The sequence below is a fragment of the Musa acuminata genome, chromosome BXJ3-1 (assembly GCF_036884655.1).
Source record: "Musa acuminata AAA Group cultivar baxijiao chromosome BXJ3-1, Cavendish_Baxijiao_AAA, whole genome shotgun sequence".
Classification (NCBI taxonomy): domain Eukaryota; kingdom Viridiplantae; phylum Streptophyta; class Magnoliopsida; order Zingiberales; family Musaceae; genus Musa; species Musa acuminata.
The window spans coordinates 19699560-19725989 of record NC_088349.1 but is presented as its reverse complement, the minus strand read 5'-3'; the positions used below and the strand labels follow the sequence as shown (position 1 = coordinate 19725989).

At 35.7% G+C, this 26430-nt stretch overlaps 1 protein-coding gene across 1 annotated transcript; it reads left to right on the top strand.

Annotated features, from left to right (window-relative positions):
* Nucleotides 1-1517: 1517 nt before the first annotated feature.
* LOC135629405 (uncharacterized) lies at nucleotides 1518-25923 on the top strand. The gene is made up of 8 exons (XM_065136713.1): nucleotides 1518-1881; nucleotides 8343-8410; nucleotides 20611-20677; nucleotides 20911-21065; nucleotides 21157-21227; nucleotides 22190-22258; nucleotides 25221-25321; nucleotides 25412-25923. The coding sequence occupies exons 1-8, from the start codon at nucleotides 1597-1599 to the stop codon at nucleotides 25706-25708; spliced, it is 1113 nt and encodes a 370-aa protein (XP_064992785.1). The 5' UTR covers nucleotides 1518-1596; the 3' UTR covers nucleotides 25709-25923.
* The last annotated feature ends 507 nt before the right edge of the window (nucleotides 25924-26430 follow it).

Genomic DNA, 26430 nt, shown 5'->3' with positions numbered 1-26430 from the left:
ATGTATATATGTATATACATATATATATATATATATATAAATATATATATACATATATACATATACATATACATTTATATACATATACATATATACATATATACATATATATGTATATGTATATATGTATATGTATATACATATATACATATACATATACATATATATGTATATATGTATATATGTATATATGTATTTATATATGTATATGTATATACATATATACATATACATATATATATATATATATGTATATGTATATATGTATATATGTATATATATGTATATATATATATATATATATACATATATTAGTTGGTTTGTGATATGTTAGGTAAAAACAATGAATTATCAAATTCTTTATAAATTAAGCTAATTAACACCTTTAATATTTAACATATTTAAAACTATCAATCCTTTAATTGATAATAATTATAATGAACAAGCAAAAAATTGTTATTTATATTGAATCTTCGGTAAACTACTTTGGATATTGTTCTCCTGTAGTGTTAGTATTAACAATTCATATTAAGGAATAAAATGAACTTTTTTATTTCACGTAGGCTATTTTATGAATACCGAATCATTGCTGATTATTAAAGATGATTCTATGGGAATAAGTCATTTATGTCCCAAGCATTATATGCAAAACTAGTATTGGAGATATGCATGATGAAACTACTTAGAATGCTAAGTTCATGAAAAGCCCAACACGAGAATAAAAAAATATTTTCAAATTGAGATTATCTTATTCATGAGGTTGTAAGGGAATATCCTTGGAATGAAAAATATTTCCAAAAATGTTATCATCTTTTATAGCATAAAGTGTGTATCAGTTATAAACTCTTCGTGCAGTGTAGATGACTTTCAATTTTAACAATATCTACCTTCAATATTAGCCATATCAACTAGTTATAACTCTTTGCCTCCGCAACTATTTGTCTTGCCCACATATACGTAAAGTAAAAATAAATGCAAAATGGATGCTGAAATGATGAAAAACTGAGATTATAATGCTTCAACGTTACTGAGACATAGTTTTAGATGCAATGAATATGATCATTTACTTATATATATATATATATATATATTGACAATCTGTATCTTACCAGAACTAACTTTTTCTTATAATTTAATGTTATATATATATATGTATATATATATATATGTGCATATATATGTGTATATATATATATATATATATATATATATATATATAAATTAATATATATTTACATATAAATTAGAAGAAGATATGAAAAAGAGTTCAAATTTTTACCCAATTTAAATGACTTAGTTAATATTTTAACTGTAATTGGCATTTAATTGCGTAGACCACTTTTAACAAGTATCATATCACCACCATATACACGTTGGGAAAATAAGATTGCTCCTCCCTAGAATTAGAAATAAACTTTATAATATTTTAATAATGTTATTTGGTTTTAAAATGAAAAATAAAATTAGATATAAAACCTTCTCTATTTGTGTCCTTTATTCTGGTTCAGTAATTGCTTGATTTTGTCCCAACTCGATGGGAATTACCAAATTACTCGATTCCGCGCTGTCTCCGTCCCGATTCCTCGCCGTGCGGCCATGCTGCGACCGCTGCCCCTGCTCCTGCTGCTGCTTCTCGCGGTCTTATTTCTCTCCTCGACGATCCGGCTTGGCGGCGCCCACGAGCACGACGAGGAGGAGGACGAGTCGAGCTGCGAACAGAGCCCCGACGTCCGAGTCGACGCCGAATTCCGGCCCGGAATCGTTACCGTCGACGGACGCGCCGAAGACTGGGCCGATGTTGCTGGGCCACAGCTCGCCCTCCTCCCCGCCCTCGATTTCGATGAGGATAAGGCCTATGGTGGCGGCCCGATGACCGTCAAGGTGAGGCTTTCGTTTTTCTCACTACAAGGTTACAATTGTTTTCCTAATTTTTCGCTCTTTTTCGTGGATCAACGAGTGTAACTCTTAACTGACTTCGGTAAGCTGCAGATTGAAGTTGTATATGCATTTTGGCTGCTGTAATCTTTTAGCCAACGAGATCTTGGACCAATGCCTGCTTGATCTACGACCATGATGAATTCATTACAGGAAATGGGAATTATGAAAGTATTATAAGCAAAATCTAAATTAGAAGTTATATGAAGCATGTGTAGCATGTCATGGATATGTGTGTCAGAGCCATACGAAGGATACCGAAAATAAATGTCGATAAACCACTGTTGCTTGATGTCTTCAACGTGTGAGAAGTTATTGTATACTAGGATTTGCTACTGTTTGTGATTGACTTGGTAACCTTTTTGAGCCTTCGCATTGGTATGCTAAAGGATGTCCATGTGGGGATATGGGAGTTCAGTTATCTTTACAAATGTATCTTGAATTCAAAGAAGTGGTAGACCTACTAGTTAGAAATATGAACCTAGAAGGATCTGTTAATGCATATTATTTGAGCTAACTTAAAGAAGAGGAGAATGAGGACTGGATTCTATCATCTTAGAGATGAACCAGGAGCTTTGCATGAATCCCTGAAGTTTCTATTGTCGTGTATCTTTTCATCAATTTGTGAAAAATATCACCATGCCTAGCCCATCCAGTTTGTTATCCTTCTATCTGCTCAAGTTTAGTCTGAAACTCAAGCAAGAAAAATGCCCTTTTAGTCTAAAAGGTGACAAGTTTTCCATTGCAATGAAAGTTTGACTCCCTCTCCTGTATGTCAGGATGTGTATGCGAGGTTGTCCACGACATTAGTTATAATACGGATAGAGTTAGCAGTAATTATCTGTAGCAACTGGTTGAGGGACTGTACCTCTGAAAATGTTGTTTAGTTTTGCAAAATTTATTTGCATCAACACTTCCTTTCGGATGAACTTGATTTTGATTGTCAAGTTATCAAAAAGCAAAAAAAAAAAAAAATGCAAATAAGCTGATTTTTTCCTTTTTGGCACAGCTTGGATTCATTAACCGTGAAAAGACGAGACTTGTTGAATGCTCCTCTCTGCAGTTTTTTAAAACAAAGGATCTTTTGTAGAATTGTTTCCAACAGAAAGTTCTCTTTGAGAAAATAGTCTCTTATTTTAGCCTATTATGGAAGAAACCTGAAAAACCTAGTGAACAGCTATACACTTGAGACTATTCTGTATTCTATACAAGACTATAATTTTTTCAGTATTCTATAAAAATCTTAGTATGTCTTCTCCTATATCGATATTGGCGCAAGTCTTGTACATTAGTCCATCCCTTTTTGTACAGGCATTAATAAGTTTGGTGAAAAAGTAATGTTGTACTAATCTTTTTCTTGATGTGTTCATAGTTTTGTTTTCTCGTGTTTAGATCTACCGAGTTGAACATGCTAGATTTCCTTTTTTTTCTTAGAGAAGAAAATTTTACAAGTACCAAAGCTCATGAAAGATTGATGCCCAAAATGTAGGTGAAATCCCAAGGAAAGATCAGGATGCGTATAAGTAAAACCATGAGCCATTGTTGATTCGCTAATCGGACATTGTCAGCTTCCTCAAAATATGCACATTTTAAATTTCAAATTTTGCTTTAGAAATATTCATAATAAACAATAGTAGTTTCAATGCGTCGAGGAGGATATCATTGATGATTGAGGATGTTGTTTGATGAGTCATCCTTGACTCACAATGTAGTATGTTAGGACCTTAGCTAGGAGAGCCATAATTGAATTTTAATGAAAGGGGCATTCATGTAAAACCTACCTAGCCGATCCCTATTAAAGAGGTGAAGAGGTCGACTAGGGTTAGGGTTAGTTGGGAGGTTGCTTCTAAAGTAGGAGTCTTATTAGGAATCTTGAGTAGGAGTCCTATTAGGAGTTAGGGTTTAGAAGCCCTATAAATAGTCATGTATTCATCCTCTTTTCACAAGCAATATATGAATCTTTTTAGCAGCAACTTGAAGGAAGGAACCCCTATAGAGTTCCAAGGAGGCCGATCCCCTAAAGAGATCAACCCCAAGCATAGAATTCGCTAGGGTTCTAACACTTGGTATTAGAGCAGTGTTCTTGGCGTCTCGCTGCCCTTCCACAGCCATCCATCAGCCCTCCACAGTCGCCCAAAGCAATTCCCACAATTGCTTAAAAGGTCGTCGCCGAATTCCGCCGTCATCTCCACCATCGCGGATCATCCTTTGATCCCCTCGTGAATTACAACAGGTTCTGGTTTCCTACCTTATTGCTGCTGTAATTTAGTTATCCTTATTCAAAAATCCAGCCATCCATTAGCCCTCCACAGCCGCCCAAAGCAATTCCCACAATTGCTTAAAAGGTCGTCGCCAAATTCCACCATGATCTCTATTACCATGGATCATCCTTTGATCTCCTTGTGAATTGCAACAGGTTCTGGTTTCCTACCTTACTGTTGCTGCAACTTAGTTATCCTTATTCAAAAATCCAGCTATCCATCAGCCCTCCACAGCCGCCCAAAGAAATTCCCATAATTGCTTAAAAGATCGTTATCGAATTCCGCCATCATCTCCACCATCGTGGATCATCCTTTGATCTCCCCGTGAATTGCAATAGGTTCTGGTTTTCTACTTTACTACTGCTGCAATTTAGTTATCCTTATTCAAAAATCTAAAAAAATCGTTCCTATATTGCTGCATAAACTTTTCGTCGCAAAGTTTTTATCTCTATGACGAAAGATGCACTACAGAATTCCAACCGCATAGCACAGTTTGTTTGATCTTGCTACTGCGTTTTTTCTGTCCAAAGTGGCTTCCCTGGGCCGAGTGGTGGTATAATACAACTTATCATTCATCCACACAATGTACTCCCTATGAGGTTATGTATGGCCGACCTCCCCCTATGATCCTAAAATATATATTGAGTACCTCTAAAGTAGAACAAGTAGACAGAGAACTACAGGACAAAGACAAAATGTTGAAGTTACTAAAAGATAATCTCACTGCAGCCCATGCAAGGATGAAACAATAATATGATCAACACAAAGGCGAAAGAGAATTTTCAGTAGGAGATTGAGTCTTCCTACGGCTCCAGCTATATAAGCAAACATCAATCCAGACCAGAGCATCTATGAAGCTTTCACATCGGTTCTATGGACCCTACCAAATTTTAGAGCGCATCGGAGCGGTAGTATACAGATTGGACTTACCCGCTAGCTCCCGAATCTATCCAGTCTTCCATGTGTCGTGTTTAAAGCTCAAGCTGGGACAAAACGAGACAACCCAAAGCCATCTACCAAATATGACTACCAAAGGAGAACTCAGACCTAGTCGATTGCCAATATTGATCGATGGATCGTGACTCGACGACGACGACCCACTACTGAAGTGCTAATACAGTGGGCGAACCTACCAGCAGAAGATGCCACTTGGGAGAGTTATGACGACTTGAAGATTAAATTCCCAGAATTCATGGATCGTCAGCCTCGAGGACAAGGCTGATTTGAAGATAGCGGGTTTGTTAGGACTCTAGCTAGGAGAGTCCTAATTGAATTTTATTGAAAGGGGCATTCATGTAAAACCTACCTAGCCGACCCCTATTAAAGAGGTGAAGAGGCCGGCTAGGGTTAGGGTTAGTTGGGAGGTTGCTTCATAGAGTACGAGTCTTATTAGGAATTGGTTAGAAGTAGGAATCTTGAGTAGGAGTCCTATTAGGAGTTAGGGTTTAGAAGCCCTATAAATAGTCATGTATTCATCATCTTTTGATAAGCAATAGATGAATCTTTTTAGCAGCCTTTGAGCAGCAACTTGGAGGAAGGAACCCCTATAGAGTTCCAAGGAGGCCGATCCCTTAAAGAGATCAACCCCAAGCTTAGAATCCGCTAGGGTTCTAACATAGTATTTGCTTGTTAGTAGTTGGTACAATCTAGTTTTTAACACCATGCCTTTTACCTTTAGAATAATGTCACAACTACAAAAGAATAAAACCTTGAGAAGAGAGAGGTCCTATTAGAATAGTAAACAATAATTTCAATTCCCAATAGCCTAATTTCTAGGCCTGAACCATTAGAACTTAATATCAGTTGTAAAGGAAAATATCCATCATGCTTGTCAGGTCATTGGTTCTTTATATGCTGTTAGATTAGATGGGGAAAATAGTTAGCCAAGGTTGTTACTCATGTGATAATTCATGACTACTAATTTTTTTTTCTTTAATGTGAATTTTTTTCATTATAAAGATGATATATGATTAAATAAATTCTTTTTAGGGTATTTGGTGAAAATAAAAGGATGAACTTCACTTATTATATTCTTGTTTTTTTTTCTGTAATCTTGTATCTAAATTAGTAAAAATCATTATGGTGGATTTCATTTTATGTCTTAAATAGGGATTCTTGTATCTATAATTTATTTTGTGCTAATTTACAAGATTTTTATGTCGTGCCAGTAATATACGATGTAATATTGTATCTATAATTTATTTTTATAAATTATTTAATAAACATTCCATGTAGGACTTAGCTTTAATGATAAATAATCGTGGTAGATTTAATATCCATAGATTTGTTTGTAATACTAGAGCTAGTGAAGTAAAAGATGTATTAAAAAAGATGAAAATAACTAAGAGTATGAGACTTGATGGTTATTCTTTTGAAGCCTGGAATAGTTTATGGGACAAGAAAATAATTTAGTTAACTTGTTTATTTAACAAACTTATGATATTCATAAAGATGCCTGATAAATGGAGAAAAAAATTTTTAGTGTCAATTTACAAGAATAAGGGCAACACTCAAAACTGTTCTAATTATAGAAGAAATAAAATCATGAGTCATACTATAAAACTTAGGAAAAAAATCATCAAAAGAAGGATAGGACTTAAACCAAATATATCCAAAAATCAATTTGGTTTTATGCTTAGAAGATCAACTATAGAAACTATTTATTTATTAAGACAATTAATAAAAAAATATAGAGAGAAAAAGAAAGATTTGTATATGGTTTTTATTGATATAGAGAATACTTATAATAGAGTTCCTAGAGATTTATTATGGTGGATTTTAGAAAAGAAAAGTGTATCTTCTAATTATATTGATGTTATTAAAGATATGTATGATAATGTAGGTACTGGTGTTAGAACTATAAAGAGTGTGTAAAGTTAGTTCCCTATTAGTATAAGATCACATTAAGGATCTGCATTAAGTACCTTCCCTTTCATATTGATAACGAATTAACTTACTAATCATTTACAAGATAAACCTTTCTGATGTATGTTATTTGTTGATGATATTATTTTAATTCGTGGGAGTCTAAGTGAAATTAATTATAAACTTGAATTATGGAGGAAATTTTTAGAAACTAAAAGTTTTAAATTAAGTAGGACCAAAACTAAATATATGAGATGCAATTTTTGTAATACGAGGAATAAATAGGAGAATATAGTTTTAGTTAGATGGACAATAAGTTCCTTTAAATAAAAATTTTAGGTATTTAGGATTGATTAATCAACGAGATGAAGAGATTGATGCAGATATTTTTCATATTGTAAAAATATGATGGTTAAAATGACGAGGGATATTGGAATTTTTATGTAATCATCGGATACTTTTAAGATTTAAAAAAAATTATAAGACAACCGTGAGATCGGCAATGCTTTATGGTTTTTAATGTTAGATAGTTAAAAAATAATATACACAAAAAGTTTATGTTATTGAGATGAGAATATTAAGATGAATGTGTAGAATTAGTTGGAAAAATAAGAAAAAAATATTTTTATTCATGAACAATTAGGCGTGATTTCGATAGAGGATAAAATGAGAAAATAATATTTAAGATGGTTTTGGCATGTGCTTAGGAGACTTATGAATGCGATAGTTAGAAGAAGTGAAATGATTAATGTTAGTGATAAGAGGAGAGATAAAGGAAGACTTAAAAAGATCTTAGTAGAAACTATAAATAAATATTTAAATATATTAAGTTTAACTAAACATATGATTTTTTACATATCTTAATCGCGATACCATGTAGCTGACGTCAAATAGTTGAGATTTGCGGTTTTGTTGTTGTTGATGTCATTTTATGTCTTGAAGAAGTGGCTATGTCTTGGTTGTTTTCTTTAAATAGGAATTCTGGATTTCAGGTTTATGGTTTAGTTATTGAAATTTTATAACATGTAATTGTTGTGACATAGACCTAGATGAATCATTGTGGGGCTTCTATAAAAGGAACTTGGTATATGTTAGAAAATGAGTAATTAATTTTAAGCACTTAAAACATATTGCTATTGAAGATAAGAGAACCTTTTCTTAATTTTGTTTATAGCGGTTGATTCTTCATGTCTATGCTGTAATCTAACAATATCATATCAGCATTGCTTTTATACTTTTGTTTTTTTATTTTATTTGATGTACCTGTGAATCAATCTATAGGCTTTGCATGATGGGCGAAACATTTTCTTCATGCTACAAGTTGAAGGAGAGTATACATATTCTACAGGGTAAGTGAATTTTGGTGCACATAACTTACCAATAGCTCTCAATGTACTTAATACTTATTGTAGCTTGGTTGATATATATGGTCTGCTTATTATTTATTTTTCTTCTGTTTATTACCTTTTTCTTGTGATTCATTATTTCACTAAAAATAATATTTTTTTCTTACAGTATTTTATTTTGCATATAATTCTTGCTATCTAAAGCCATGACCACCAAACATACACATGTCTTCTCTTCTGATAGGGAATGGAAGTGTAATGGGAGATTAAGGAAAAATGTACAAGAATAAACAACCATATCCAAGTAGCCTTAATAAAACTCTTTAACTTTATTCATCACCTCCACAACATATATCCAAAACTCAAATAATGATTCTTATTTATAATAATAGGTCCGTTAACACTTAAGCTAACAATTAAAAAAAAAGAAATACCTATCTAATGAAATCCTAATCCAACCGAAAACAAGTGAGAGAAAGATCGGCATCTTAGTCTAAAAAAAATAAACTTATGACCTCTAGAGAAAGGAATCTTCAACAACAATAATGCAAGCCATAATATTCTAATTATTTGGGCTTAACTACACAACTTACCAATAGCTCTCAATGTACTTAATAGTTACTAGTTACTATGTCTTGGTTGATATATATGGTCTGTTTATTGTTTGATTTTCTTCTTTTATTACTTTTTTTCTTGTGATTTGTCATTTCACTAAGTAACAAAAAAGTTTTTTTCTTACAAAATTTTATTTTGTTTATAATTCTTGCTATCTAAAGTAAGGTTCGTCATTTCGTACCGTATCGACGTTTCGAGCTTTGCTCAATACGGTAAGATATGGGCGAATCGAACGGTTTGCTCGATATATATATATATATATATATATATATATATATATATATATATATATATATATATATATATATATAATATAAAAAATATAAAAATCAACATATAAAGATATAAAAATAATATAAAAAATAAAAAGGAGGCATATGTTGCCTCAACAATGTCGCCTCCTTTTCTTCTCCTCAACTCGTCAAACAAGGAGAAGATCGCTCATTTACGGTGTTCGGTGAAGGCGTCGAAGGTTGTAGACGTCTCAGGCCTTCGACGAATAACGCGATGAGGGCCGTAGGCATCTCCGGCCTTCGACGAAGAACGCAGTGAAGAAGAAGCCGAGCCGTCACCTCTCCGTTATCTCCTGGATCGAGATCGTCGAGGGAGGGTGGCGCTGGATTGGGAAGCATCGAGGTTCTCCCATTTCTCCCTCTTCTTCGAGCGCCTTCTCCCTCTTCTCCCTCGACGCTTCTTTTCCCTTACCACAGCCAGGCTGATACTACCCAGTAGCGGGTGGCAACGGTCGAAATCGACTATTACCGACCTGTTTCGGGCGGTAACGTTCAAAATATCGACTGTTACCGCTCGATATAACCCCGTATCGTCCGATACGGGGCTAGATCTGTAATCACATCAAATATTTAAGTTAGGAATTGATTTTCTTTCCTTACTTGTTATTATAATTTAAGGAAATCTTAATCTACTTCCTTGTTTGTTGATATGAATTAAGGAAATAATTAGTAAGTATTCCAAATATGATGATATCATATTTGTTAGTATATTAAATGGAAATAATTTATATTAAATAAATACGAAAATTAAAATTTATTTCCCTTAATAGAGGCTCACCTCCTCCTATTTAAAGGGAGGGATTTCTCTCCTTCGTTCCTCACCTAGTCGAGCCTGGCAGCAGGAGGACGAGGAGTTACACCCTGTTGACAAGAGAACGAGGAGTTACACCCTGTTGACAAGAGAATGAGGAGTTACACCCTGTTGACAAAAGGTAGGTTTCCCTGCCTTTCTTAAATTTAAAAGTTTTAGTTTTTATTTTGATTCTTTGAATGTTGAAAGCTTGTAGTTTGAAAAATATTTATCAATTCTTTAAATGTTAAATTTTTTTATTATTACATTAAAGTAATCACTTGTATAATGTTGACCCATGATTAAGTTTTTATTGTAGATTTAAAGATGTTAAAAAAAAATTTATATGTTTTATCTAATATTTCCTAATATTACTGTTTATCTTTAATCTTATTTAGATTAAAATATTATTAGATTAAAATATGTTATCTAAAATCTTTTGTGATATTCATTAATTTGAAATTTAGAATATGCTATTCTGAATGATTTAGAATTTGACTAGAATATGTTGAAATTTTATATGTATTGAAATCATGATTTTTATGTGAATTTAGAAGGTTATTTTATTATATTAAAGTTTATGTCTTTTAATGAATTATGATTTCCATTTAAATTAGAATGTTATTTCTTTGTTTTAAAGCTTATCTCCTTGTCTATCATTCAATGCGTTATTATGTTTTTTATTTATATTGCTAATGAATATATGTTGCGGTATGAAATTATATATTATTTGGATTGAAATTGCTCACAGGCCAGGCCCAACCCATAGGTCAGGCCACAGCCTATTGGCTAGGCCTAATCAGTAGACCAGGCCCAGCCCGTAGGCCAGGCCCAACCCACGGATTAGGCCTTGGCCCGTAGGCTAACCCAGCCTAACCATCATGGGCGGTCGCATGCGATGCACATGACCAGTCCATGGGCCAAGGCTGGGCCAGCTTTGTGTGATGCATGCCCAGTCATGTATAATGCACATGACTAGTAGATGAGCTGGCTTGATCTAGCTCAATATTATTGTTGGATTTGAGCCAAAGTATTGATTGAACTAAACTAGGCTTGATTAGTCTAGATCAATTTAGGGTGATTCCAAATTGATTGACTTATTCAAGTTAGTTTAACCTAAATTGAACCTAATCTAATCCAAATTATACTAGTCTAGGGTGGTTCCAGACCAGTTAAATAAGGATTATAGATCGGTTCAGTTAGGTCCTAGTAAATTGAGTTCAATTGGACCAATTGAACTAGAGTTCAAGTCAATTGAGGGCTAATTTGTATTATTTGGTATTGATGATATTTGAAAGAAATGTTTAAATGTGTTATTTCATCCCTATATGGACATGACTAGTGTGAGATTATGTTATTTCCCTGCCAAGGGCAGGTAGGGCGATTCCCTTCGGGGATTAGCGGGCCGTCAGACGTGGCGGCTGGACGGTTCCTCCATCCGTTGTTGGGAGGAACGTGTCCCCACTTTGGCGGGTGTGGGACACCACTCCATCCGCTGTTGGGAGTGTGATATGAGTTTGCCTCCATCCGCTGTTGGGAGAACACAAACTCATCCCGTAGGATAAAGCCTCTCCATCCGCTGTTGGGGGAGTGCTCCTTCGGGTATTTGATATACGCCAATGGGATGATTGATTGAATTTTGATCATGTATTTATCTTGATTTGACTTTTGGGGTTCCTACTCAGCGTTGCTGAATTTTCTTTGTTTTTGATTTTCAGAGCAGCCTCCCTCTAGTACTAAATCGGATTCCAGTGGAGAGCGGACCTTCCTCTACCGCTAGGTAGAGCCACTAGGATGACTCTTGAAGCTAACATCACTATATTTACTTTTCTATTTGTAATTTGATGAATAAATGAATTGTAATAAATGGTTATAGATGATGAATAAAGTAATGTTTACCTATTTGGCCTGTGTGGAAAAAAAAAAAAAAATTCAGGATGTGACATCTTTTTATGGTATCAGAGCATGGTCTAGGGCCTGTAGGTGTATTAGGTCCCATGATTGACTTTAACCAATGATTATCTTTAACCTATTATAGGAGTAATGAAGCCAATTCCAGAGATTAGTGGTCCTGTCACTTGGGGTGCTCATGGTCGCAATGCTACTGGTGTACGCACTCGAAGAGGTGTTCAAACAAATAATAACTTGGAAGCTCCACGCATCGTAGAGCAAACCCAGTCCTCCCGTACACCTGTCACTAATTATGGGCCAGCTTCTCCGACTTCGCAGAATGCCCCTCATGCCCCAGCACCCGTCAATGCTCAAGATGACGTACACGGAGTCCTCAATGCTATTAGAGGATACTTTGAGCGTCAGGAGGAACGAGATGAAATTCCACGGGGTAGGAATAATACTTTAGATCACTTTAAGAGATTGGGACCACCAATTTTTGAAGGCAAGCCAGATCCAATCTTTGCTGAACGTTGGATTCGTCAAGTGGAAAAGACATTCGAAGCTATCGAATGTAGGGAAAATCAGAAAGTGACTTTCGCTTCTTTCATTTTGGAAGGGAAGGCAGACACTTGGTGGACCTCAAAAAGGAGGATGTTAGAGGCAGGAGGTAATGTAGTAACTTGGGAGCAGTTTAAAGATGCATTTTATGAGCAGTTCTTTCCTGATTCAGTTCGCTTTGAGAAACAACAAGAGTTCCTTAGCATCCACCAAGGAAATAGAACTGTAATGGAATATGATCATCATTTCACTGAGTTGGCTCAGTTCTCTCCATATATTGCTTTTAATGAAAGTCAAAGAGCTCGTCATTTTGAGAGGGGACTTCGATCATCAATTAGAAAGTCTGTTGCAGTACTGATTTTACCAACATATGCTGAAGTGTTAAATCGAGCTTTGGTGGTAGAGAAATTAGATAATGAATTACAACAAGCAAAGGATCGAAAGCAACCTTTTAGTGCTGCACCATTTACGTATGGGGGATCACATTCTGGACCCTCAAAGAAAGGAAAAGGCAAACAGTTCGGGCATCAACAAGCAGGAGCTCCTAGCAATCAAGTTGTTATAAGATGTTATTTCTGTGGGAAGACAGATCATGTTTCCACCTCATGCCCCATGGGACAACGCGTATGTTTTTATTGTCAACAACCGGGGCACATGTCGAAGGATTGCCCACGGAAGCAACATCAACACCGAGCTCCACCCCAAACAACTGGACAACAACAGCTACGACCCAGAGAGGAAGGACAGGCAAGAGTCTATGCACTGACTCATCAAGATGCTGAAGCCTCGGGATCTATTATTAAAGGTATCATCACACTCTGTGGTATGCCAGCATCTGTGCTTATTGATTCTAGTTCTACACATTCTTTTATATCACCTTATTTTGCTATGAAACTGCATAAGAATCGTGAGACAATGAATAATACATTAATGGTAGTAACACCAGTTGGAAACTCTTTGATAGTTGATCAAATATATAGAAACTGTGTTATTACAATTGAAAGTCATGATTTGCTAGTAGATCTTATTCTACTAGAATTTCAAGATTTCGATGCTATCTTGGGTATGGACTGGCTTTCCGCATACCATGCAAGTGTCGATTGTTTTCGGAAGATTGTTACTTTCTCACCTCTAGATCAACCACCTTTCAAGTTCATTGGGATTTAAGAAAAGTTCCCTTCTATTATTTCAGCCTTAAGTGCTACCCAACTATTACTGAAGGGATGTCAAGGATACTTGGCCTTTATTTCTGGAGAAGAATCTAAGAAGCCAGTATTAAAGGACATCCCCATTGTACGGGATTTTCCAGATGTTTTTCCTGAAGATCTACTTGCACTGCCACCAAATAGACAGATTGAATTTACAATTGATCTTCTACCTGGTACTGCACCTATTTCTAAACCTCCGTATAGAATGGCACCAGTTGAGTTGGAGGAGTTAAAGAAACAGATCCAAGAGCTTTTGGACAAGGGTTTTATTCGACCTAGTGTATCACCTTGGGGTGCCCCTGTCCTATTTGTGAAGAAGAAAGATGGATCTATGCGACTATGCATCGATTATAGACAACTCAACCAAGTGACCATAAAGAATAAATATCCTCTTCCTCGAATAGATGACCTGTTTGATCAACTTCAAGGTACTCAAGTATACTCAAAGATTGATTTGAGATCCGGGTATCATCAACTAAAGATAAGGGAAGGAGACATACAGAAAACTGCCTTTAGAACAAGATATGGTCATTATGAATTCTTAGTAATGCCTTTTGGACTCACAAATGCACCAGCTGCCTTCATGGATCTCATAAATAGAGTGTTCCACCCTTATCTTGATAAATTTGTAATTGTGTTTATTGATGATATCTTGATCTACTCCAAAAGCATAGCAGAGCATGAACACCATCTTAAGACAGTTCTGGAAGTCCTAAGGCGAGAGAAACTATATGCCAAGTTAAGTAAGTGTAACTTTTGGCTCAATGAAATTATGTTTCTCGGTCATGTAATTTCGAGCGCTGGTATATCTGTTGACCCTCACAAAATTGAAGCTGTGATAAAATGGAAGCAGCCTTCTAATGTTTCAGAGATTAGAAGCTTCTTAGGTTTGGCTGGATACTATAGAAGATTCGTAGAAGGCTTTTCAAAAATAGCAGCACCATTGACTAAGTTGACACAAAAGAATATAAAATTTATGTGGGATGATAAATGTCAACAAAGTTTTCAAGAATTGAAGAAGAAATTAACCAGTGCTCCTATCTTGGTGATTCCTTCAGGGGGAGAAGGTTTTGTAGTGTATAGTGATGCCTCACTACAAGGGCTTGGTTGCGTTCTAATGTAAAACGAGAGGGTAGTTGCTTATGCATCGAGGCAATTAAAGCCTCATGAAAAGAACTATCCTACTCATGACTTAGAACTAGCAGCTATCATTTTTGCACTGAAAATTTGGAGGCATTATCTATATGGACAGACTTTCGAAATCTTCACAGATCATAAATAAGAGTCTCAAATATATTTTCACACAGAAAGATTTAAATATGAGACAAAGAAGGTGGTTGGACTTTCTAAAGGATTATGATTTTAATATCAACTACCATCCTAGGAAAGCTAATGTAGTTGCTGATGCCTTAAGCAGAAATACCTACAGTCTTGTAGCCTATATGAATATTCAAAGGAATTCTATGATGACGGAGTTAGCAGACTTAAAACTTAAACTTTTATCGGAGACAAATAAAGGTTTTCTTGTGTGTTTGATGGCACAATCATTTTTGGTGGAAAAAGTTAAAGAAAGTCAAAAGGAAAATACATATCTTCAAATGATAGTTAAGGAAATAGCTCAAGGATCTAGACCTGAATTCCTCCAAGCCGAAGATGGTTCTATTACATTCCACAATCGACTTTGTGTTCCCGAAAGCCATCCAGTAAAGATGCAATTATTAGAGGAAGCACATAGATCAAAATTTAATATCCATCCCGGGACTACTAAGATGTATCGAGATTTATGCCAAAACTATTGGTGGCGTGGTATGAAGAGAGATATAGCAGAGTTTGTCTCTAAATGTCTGATATGTTAACAGGTGAAGATAGAACATCGAGTACCTGCGGGAAAGTTGCAAAGGATTTCAATTCCTGAATGGAAGTGGCAGCAAGTCACTATGGATTTTGTGATAGGATTACCCAAGACTGTGAAAGGATATGACGGAATTTGGGTAATAGTAGACAGACTTACTAAATCTGCTCACTTCCTTCCTATTAACAAAAAGTATTCATTGGATAAACTAGCAAGCTTATATATTAAGAAAATTATTCGATATCATGGGGTGCCAGTTAGCATTATCTCAGATAGAGATCCAAGATTCACCTCTAAATTTTGGGGAAGTCTACAAAAATCTTTGGGCACGCAGTTAAAATTTAGTACAGCTTTTCACCCCCAAACTGATGGCCAATCTGAAAGGACAATACAAACTCTTGAAGATCTCTTAAGAGCGTGTGCTTTAGACCTTGGTGGGAGTTGGGATATGCACTTGCATCTAATTGAGTTTTCTTATAATAATAATTACCACTCTAGCATACAGATGGCTCCATTTGAAGCTCTTTATGGAAGAAAGTGCAGATCACCTGTATATTGGGATGAGGTGGGAGAACGGAAGCTTTTGGGGCCTCAATTAATTCAAAAAGATGCTGATAATATTCGAATTATACGCCAAAGATTATTAACAGCTCAAAGTCGTCAAAAAAGTTATGCAGATCGAAGGCGAAGAGATCTAGAGATCGAAGGCGAAGAGATCTAGAGTTCGAAGTTGGTGAGCACGTCTTCTTAAAGGTGTCACCAACCAAAGGAGTTATGAGGTTTGGTCAAAGGGGAAAGTTAGCCCCAAGATTTATTGGCCCATTTGAGATCTTACAAAAGGTTGGGCCTGTAGCATACAAATTGGCATTTCCCCCGACTTTGGCTAGCATCCATGATGTATTCCATGTGTCAATGCTTCGAAGATATATCAGGGATCCATCACATGTCATATCTTACCAACCTCTACAACTACGAGATGATGCCACTTTTAGAGAACAACCAACCCAGATCTTGGAATGAAAAGAATATGTTCTAAGGAACAAAATTATACCTTTGGTAAAGATTTGTTGGCAACACCATTCAGACCAAGAGGCAACATAGGAAAGAGAAGAAGATATGCGAGAGCAGTATCCTCATCTATTTTATTAAGGTAAGCTAAATTTGGGGACCAAATTTCCTATAGGAGAGGAGAAATGTAATCACATCAAATATTTAAGTTAGGAATTGATTTTCTTTCCTTACTTGTTATTATAATTTAAGGAAATCTTAATCTACTTCCTTGTTTGTTGATATGAATTAAGGAAATAACTAGTAAGTATTCCAAATATGATAATATCATATTTGTTAGTATATTAAATAGAAATAATTTATATTAAATAAATACGAAAATTAAAATTTATTTCCCTTAATAGAGGCTCACCTCCTCCTATTTAAAGGGAGGGATTTCTCTCCTTCGTTCCTCACCTAGTCGAGCCTGGCAGCGGGAGGAACGAGGAGTTACATCCTGTTGATAAGAGAACGAGGAGTTACACCCTGTTGACAAGAGAATGAGGAGTTACACCCTGTTGACAAGAGGTAGGTTTCCCTGCCTTTCTTAAATTTAAAAGTTTTAGTTTTTATTTTGATTCTTTGAATGTTGAAAGCTTGTAGTTTGAAAAATATTTATCAATTCTTTAAATGTTAAATTTTTTTATTATTACATTAAAGTAATCACTTGTATAATGTTGACCCATGATTAAGTTTTTATTGTAGATTTAAAGATGTTAAAAAAAAATTTATATGTTTTATCTAATATTTCCTAATATTACTGTTTATCTTTAATCTTATTTAGATTAAAATATTATTAGATTAAAATATGTTATCTAAAATCTTTTGTGATATTCATTAATTTGAAATTTAGAATATGCTATTCTGAATGATTTAGAATTTGACTAGAATATGTTGAAATTTTATATGTATTGAAATCATGATTTTTATGTGAATTTAGAAGGTTATTTCATTATATTAAAGTTTATGTCTTTTAATGAATTATGATTTCCATTTAAATTAGAATGTTATTTCTTTGTTTTAAAGCTTATCTCCTTGTCTATCATTCAATGCGTTATTATGTTTTTTATTTATATTGCTAATGAATATATGTTGCGGTATGAAATTATATATTATTTGGATTGAAATTGCTCACAGGCCAGGCCCAACCCATAGGTCAGGCCACAGCCTATTGGCTAGGCCTAATCAGTAGACCAGGCCCAGCCCGTAGGCCAGGCCCAACCCACGGATTAGGCCTTGGCTCGTAGGCTAACCCAGCCTAACCATCATGGGCGGTCACATGCGATGCACATGACCAGTCCATGGGCCAAGGCTGGGCCAGCTTTGTGTGATGCATGCCCAGTCATGTATAATGCACATGACTAGTAGATGAGCTGGCTTGATCTAGCTCAATATTATTGTTGGATTTGAGCCCAAGTATTGATTGAACTAAACTAGGCTTGATTAGTCTAGATCAATTCAGGGTGATTCCAAATTGATTGACTTATTCAAGTTAGTTTAACCTAAATTGAACCTAATCTAATCCAAATTATACTAGTCTAGGGTGGTTCCAGACCAGTTAAATAAGGATTATAGATCGGTTCAGTTAGGTCCTAGTAAATTGAGTTCAATTGGACCAATTGAACTAGAGTTCAAGTCAATTGAGGGCTAATTTGTATTATTTGGTATTGATGATATTTGAAAGAAATGTTTAAATGTGTTATTTCATCCCTATATGGACATGACTAGTGTGAGATTATGTTATTTCCCTACCAAGGGCAGGTAGGGCGATTCCCTTTGGGGATTAGCAGGCCGTCAGACGTGGCGGCTGGACGGTTCCTCCATCCGCTGTTGGGAGGAACGTGTCCCCACTTTGGCGGGTGTGGGACACCACTCCATCCGCTGTTGGGAATGTGATATGAGTTTGTCTCCATCCGCTGTTGGGAGAACACAAACTCATCCCGTAGGATAAAGCCTCTCCATCCGCTGTTGGGGGAGTGCTCCTTCGGGTATTTGATATACGCCAATGGGATGATTGATTGAATTTTGGTCATGTATTTATCTTGATTTGACTTTTGGGGTTTCTACTCAGCGTTGCTGAATTTTCTTTGTTTTTGATTTTCAGAGCAGCCTCTCTCTAGTACTAAATCGGATTCCAGTGGAGAGCGGACCTTCCTCTACCGCTAGGTAGAGCCACTAGGATGACTCTTGAAGTTAACATCACTATGTTTACTTTTCTATTTGTAATTTGATGAATAAATGAATTGTAATAAATGGTTATAGATGATGAATAAAGTGATGTTTACCTATTTGGCCTGTGTGGAAAAAAAAAAAAAAAATTCAGGATGTGACAAGATCAACGGTACCACCTGCTACCGGGCGGTATCATTCGGTGTTGGAATCCTTGATCTAAAGCCTCGACAACCAAACATACTTATGTATTCTCTCCAGATAGGGAATGGAAGTGTAATGGGAGATTAAGGAAAAAAGTACAAGAATAAACAACCATATCCAAATAGTCTTAATAAAACTCCTAGCTTATTTATCACCTCCATAACATATATCCAAAACTCAATAATGATTCTTATTTATAATAATAGGCCTGTTAACTCAGGAAAAAAAAGAAAAGAAATACCTATCTAATAAAATCATAGTCCAAACGAAAACAAGTGAGAGAAAGATAAGCATCTTAGTCTAACTAAAATAGACTTACAACCTCTGCAGGAAGGAATCCTCAACAACAATAATACAAGCCAAAATATTGTAGTTTTTTGGGTTTGACTATGTGGATTTTTTTCCTTTCCGTTGAACTCTAGTTAGGGCAATATGACTGGTCAAAACGTACTTGTGCCTGCTTACTGTTAGCTTTTTTTTTATAATTTACTATTGGTCCTAAGCATGGAACAAGAAGGGTTGCATGAGGAAGTTACAGTCAACTTAGAACTTTCTCAGATCATATAAGCATATATCTATAGATTGAGAAGTCTTAGAAAATAATAACTTTGAGAAGTCTTAAAAAATAATAACTTCCCCAAATGGAAATCTATTCTTATGTAAAAAAGAATAGGTTATAGATACAATCATACAATGAATCTAGACATATTTATTACAATTACAAAATAGGACGAAAATCCACCAGAAGATACTGGAATAATAGAAATCTTAATCTTGTCTTGGTATCACACAGGACTTAAAGAAGACTCAATCTGGTCTAGTGAGATCCAAATACCATTTACCCAAGACTGGTGTCCCATGTGCACTAAAGTGACATGGCTCCTGTGTAAAAGTATCAGTGTCATGTAGTGTTTATCTTCTTATATTCTCTGTTCTTTCTTGTACTCATAGTTTTCTATATTAAATTATGTGCTGATGTCACAACCAATCAATCATATTGTTTTGGTTCTTTTCTACAAAATTGGATTAATTTGGTGTGTTATTTCCTGAGGAGAGTCCTTACATGTTTTTTGTGGTCATAAATAATATGTCAGAAATAGCAGACTTGACCGCATTACAGGCCTTCTATTTGGTCCTGCATAAAAAAATCTTCACAGTAGGACTTTTTCTTTAACAAAAATATTTCCAAATACATTGAATCTGGATATAGTTCGTGGATCTTGACTCAACGTGACACAATCCTAGGCTTATGCAGATATCAACTTGACCTAACAAAGCTAAACAATAAACTTATATTTGACTATTAATTTTGTGTCACCTGCTCTGATTTTGACCATAGTTTTGGTAGTTCTACTGCTGCTGCAACTAATGTTTGGTATTGTGCTTTGGAACTAATAATCATTGGTTTACCTTGCTTTGTCAACTACACAACTGCTTGAACTCGTTTGCCATTTCTTAAGTTAACTTCCTGCTGAGCTGTACTATATGATTGCTATTCTTCATGGAATATGTGATAGTTCAATTTTATAGTTGAATAACTCTTTTTTTGTTTCTTCTTTTCTTTTGAAAACCAGTGATGATTATAAGTGTCCTTCTGTTGCTCTTATGTTTCAAGTTGGGGAAAATGCTACATATCAAAATGTAAGGTCTTCTAGTGCTCCTCACTCCGATTACTTGTATTTCATATGAGACAAGAAACATTCATTGATATCTATCCTTTTTGGGCTTATATTAGTGCATAACTTGTATTCTGACCTTTTGTTAATATTGCACATTTGTCAGATATTTACATTGCTAGGTACCTCTACCTATCCTTGTTTGATCTTGTTTTTGTCTGTTTCTTGTAAAATGGAGAAATCACTTTGTTTCTTTAGATGGGAGGATGTTCGAACTTACCTGGTACATGCACTGAAAAAAGCTGCCGTGGTCATGAAGTAGACATTATGCATTTTTCAATTGGAAATGCTATTCCTGGACGATTATATGGTGGCAATGTTGTAGACAACAGGAAAGGAAATGGAAATGATAGGTAAATTGAGATCCTTGTCTTTCTGCTGCAAGGTAGTTTGTCAAAGTAGTATATACTAAAACCTTGCATCCTATTGCTAATTTTATGACAGTTTTGGGCACCTGGTTGATGTGTATGCTTGGAATCCACACTGCCGTTACCTTGACGGGATAGGACCTTCCGGTAATCTTACTTCTTACATTGCTTATCTTAATTTAAAGCATGATCTTTTTTATTGTAAATGTTTCTTCTGTCTGGACCTCTCTTAAAGCAACGGCCTCAATTGCCATTTGATATATGCTGAGGCATGCTTTGAGCACAAAATTTGCTAGCAGTCACCATTTTACTGTATTTATTCTTTTTACTCCCTTCTTTGTGCTTGTTCACTGCACAAACTATGTCCCTCTGCTCTATATAGTCATTTATCTGTTAAGAGAGCCCTATGGTTTTCCAAAATTTGAATTGTTCAGATTTCAAGTATGAAATTCTCCAAATCTCACATATTGGTCAAATTTTTTTGTCGTTAGGAGAGTTATATGTTGGGATTGGCAAATTGTACCTCTGAAATTCAGTTCTAGGATGTAGAGGATGGAACTTAGATGGTGTGATTTAGGAAGTGATTTCTTTAAAATCTTGTGTACTTCTCTTGCCAAATGAGTTTCAGAGTATGGAATTTGAAGGGTGGGATTTGGATACTGACTAATTATAGGATTTGCAGGGTGGAGATTCTTGGGTGGGGTTCTAAATTTGTTTGACTAAATTCATGGTATATCATAGGAAATTTCATGAAGTTTCCATACCAAATGGTGCCTTAAAGGTTGCTTGAAAAAGTTGATATTTCTTGTTTATACCTTTTGTGTTATCTCTATGTTGGTCAAGCCTTGGCATCATGGTTTGTTTGCAACTTGGATGACCAAGAGTTGGGTCATGAAATAGCATTTCTACTTGTAGTTAAGGTACCTGCATAAATTGATTCTTCCCAGAGTCAATATTGGTTGGAGCCAGCACAATGAGCATGTCTCAGTACATTGTTGTTAAATTAAATATATGTCCTTTTTCTCTTGCTTCCATTTCAGTTTTAACATTTTGCAAATTTATGTTGGAATTTTGGAACAAGCTTTACTAACTTGTCATTGTGTCCTCAGGACATATTTCAAATGCTCAAAATGATTGGAAAGGAGCTTGGTGGCACAGTTCTCTAATATCTGGTTCAAGTATGATACACTGATTGCCTATTTTCTTATAGATTTGACAAACTGATTTAATTTCTAGTCTAAACTTATAATCAATCTTTTGATGCGCATTTGCTGTTATGAGAATCTTATGTAACTAAGAACATGATTTTGGTATTAAACTAATGAGGCCTACCGATAGAGGTCCCTGATGAGGAAATCCATTGGCCATTCATCTGTTGCTGATGATATACTAAGACCTAAGTTCTCCTTTTTGGACTTCCTAAAGGTACAATCTTTTGTTACATGTGGACAGTGACATTCATAGTTCTTGACTGCTGAAAAACATAATGATAATAAACAGGTGCAAAAAGTCCTAAAAATTTAAGTTATCGATCAAGTCAAAATTCTTTATATTTTTTTTCCCTAAAAGTACTTGCTCAGAATGGATCTTGAATTCAAACAATACCTACTTGAAATTCTGGCAACAGTGGTTTATTTGATGATTATTCTTGCTTCTCTGAGTAGAAAAGAATAGTCCCTGGTGTAATTTTATATTTCTTCTGGTGCATATTCAGTTTCAATCAACTTATCTTTAGGTTGATAATCCCTGACAAAGACCCATAATGGCATAATTTATGAATTTTGCTGCTCATGTTCTAAGATTTCTATCCTGTGAAACCACCCATTAGCATCAACCTTTTGCCAATAATTAGGCTAATTGAGTCACATTGTAATGATGATTACCTTTATTTGAGTTTTGTGGAATTTTATGATTACCTTATGTATCTCAAATAACGTCTTTTTCGGATATTGAAGAACAGAGATTCTTGAAGAGAACTCGACTAATTAGAGAGAGCCCAAGATGGTGTGATTTTCAAAATATTACTGAAATGAGAACAAAACAAAACTTAATGTGAATTCATGGTAATGGAGCAACCTGACAGTTCATGCACAAATATCATAAAAACCAGTGTCCTGTTTAGAGTTTAATATGCTCGGGTCTCTACTTCATGTTTAGTAATGTGAAAGTTGAGTATGCTTAAAGTAATACCAATAGAACTGCATATTTTTCTGACCGCTGTATATGGATCAGAAGAGCCTGTGAAGCATGAAGTAACTTAAGAATTATCTAGGCTTATAAACATGAAAATCCTTGTAAGGAAAGCGATTCCAGTGTAAAAAATTCTTAACAAAAGAATGACTTGCCATAGATGCCCATTGATAAAAGAATGTACTAATTTAGTGTTGCATCAAATAATCATTGAAGTTCTCACATTGTTGATGGGTTAGTTCATTTGTAGGATTTATATCTTTACAAACAGCCTATAGCAGCAATATGACATTACCTTTGTTAGAGCAAAGGACACAATATCTTGAGATTGGAGCTAATGAATGTTGATGTCAATAGGTGCAAGGTAGTGGTTAATGGTTATTTAGCATATCCACCTTATAAGATGATTGGGTTATTATGATACAGTAACATATCACCTTTTGAGGCCGCCTGGTATTATGTTACAATTCCTTAACTTATGGCTATTCTCAATTCTTGATTGATCGGTCATCTACTAAATTTTGAATCTCAGAAGCAAGGATTATAATTTCGTATCATAGTGGAGTATTGAGCTTAGCTCAGTACGGTATGGTACAGTATACCGAGTGGTATATTTTGGTATACCATTCGGTATATATATATATATATATATATATATAGTAAAAAAAAAAACCGACGTCGCCTTGGTACTTCTCATGCTCGGTTTCTGCCCACGTGGGGTCCCCACGCAAAAAAAAAGAAGAAAAGATGACGTCGCCTCGATGGTGTCGCTCGGTTTTTGCCCGCTGGGGAGAAGAAATCGACATTTCCTTCTTCCCCAGCAAAAAAAAAAAAAAGGACGACGTCGCTCGGTTTCTGCTTGTGTGGGGAGAATAAACCTCCCCGTACAAAAAAAAAAAAAAAAATGCGTGCTCGGTTTCTACCCGCATGGGGAGAGGAAATCAAGGTTCCTTCTCCCCGCATAAAAAAGGGCGATGAGGCGACAACACCGCCTCGTCACCTCGTTTCTTCTGCCTGCGTGGGCAGAAGAAACGCTGCCTCGATGACGCTCGGTTTCTTCTCTTCGCGACGTTGCCGAGGCTTCTTCCCTCCTCGCATGGATGAGAGGTCGACGATGACACCAAAGCCTCATCGCCTTAGACGAGGAGGAGGCGACATCTTTTGTGGCGTCCGACGAGGGTGGGCGGCGACGGATCGGGATCGTCTAGGGAGAGTGGTGCCGAATCTCCAGGTTTTCCTTTTCTTCTCCCTCGGCTAATACCACCCGGTAGCGGGTGGTGACTATCGAAATCGATCGTCACTGACAGATTTAAGATGGTAATAGAGCGGAGACAACTCTAATCGACAGTACTGTCCGGTAGTGAGCGGTCCGCATACCAGTTTGCTGGCGGACTGATACATACCGCCTGGTACGAGCGGTATTATTTGAAATTAAAAACCTTGCTCAGAAGTAGAAGTTGTAAGAATATGATGATTGCTCTTACCTATTATCTTATATCAACTATGATTTAGTGCTTTATGGTCTATGTATTGGTTGTTCCTATTTTTGTTGTTTACAGTTGTTTACAATTTTTTCGATTAGCTTTTTCATAAGACAGATCATTCCAAGTTCAAACATTGATTACAGGTATCTTTTCTAAGGATGGCATGATTTGTTTGTTGTAATTTATTCTGTATAAGGTCCTGTTTTGCAAAATGCTCCCATAGTATAGTTTATCCTTGATACTACTCTTATCTTATTTACTCTCTTTATTGGAAAACATTTTGGCTCCTCAAGAAACTCCCCAAACAGTGTGTTGCTCTCGAATGACAAATGAGTCGATTACCTACATCTGAAAAGAGAAATGATTTATTTGCCCTCTTTCACGAGGCCCACACATCAACATGCCTTTTGGATGCTTCATGGGGAATTTGTTTCAGCCTTCCTCCTTATTTGGTATCTCTCCTCAGGCTTCATCGAAGAGGATAGTCCGTTTGGAAAACGTGGTCAGAAAGGCACCTACTCTTTTGAGTTCTCCAGACCATTAAGGACAATGGATCGTCTTCAACAGGTAAATTGAAAGTTCTATCTCTTTGAGGCTCAAATTCTGATGGTGATATGTTATCACAAATGAACAGAAAGTTCACGAATTTGGTTGCAGGATGTTCAATTCACTATCGGCCAGTCCAGCAAGGTGGCTGTTGCTTTCTGGTACCCAACCGATGGAAATCCATGGAGCAAGTCTCAGCACTACTCTGCAAGCTGCAATTGGTTGACATTGGAAGCTGCATCAGTGTCAGGACCATCCGTCTCTCGGGTATCTTCCTCTGGCTCATGGGATGCTGTAACTGTCTTCGCTTTGCTCCTATCTGTAGTCTCCTTCTGCCTTACCGTTTTCATTGGATATTGGGTTTCCAAAACCAAAGCTGTGCCGTTCACACCTATCGATCATCTATGATGAGGTACTGAAGGCGTACGCATCTGTCACCTTCTTTAGCTGCATTTTCTATGATATCAGCTTTTAAAAGCTCAACTCCTGGGTTGTAATTTTTTCTAGTGTATTCAATATGCTCACTTTCATCATAGAGATTATTGTCACTTGTTACAATATTTACGGTGTTCCTGTTAAGAGCAAAGAAGCAATAAGATTTTTCCTATGATTATGTGATTCAACTTGATGTTCTAAAAATACTGCTTGAAGTTAAATGGGTAGGAGAAACAATAAAAGTAAGGTGTGCATGCGGGATTCAATACCAAAATCTTACTAACGATGATATACTAGTCAAATTCGATTCCAAAAAACTATTAATTTCACAAATTATTATGTTGGAAAACACTTGTCACATTGCAAAATTACCATGTAAATTTGTATTTTTCTTTTTTTTACAAAGACCAAATGACGAAATTGAGATTAGATTTCAAGATCTTATTATCATCAAGAACTTTACTTAGTCAATTGACGTCTCATATTTACATAATTAATCATCGAATGAGATCAAATTGGATCAGAGTTTGTCCGAATACGAAACTTTTGTGATTATGATGAAAAAGAGTCCTATTCTATTCCCCTACTCATTCGCTCTTTCCACTTTTACGCATAGACGAGGCAATACAAGTGGGAATACGAACCTGGCGGGGTTTAAATGTGGGTGCTTTCCATTAAGCATTTGCCTGAGGCAG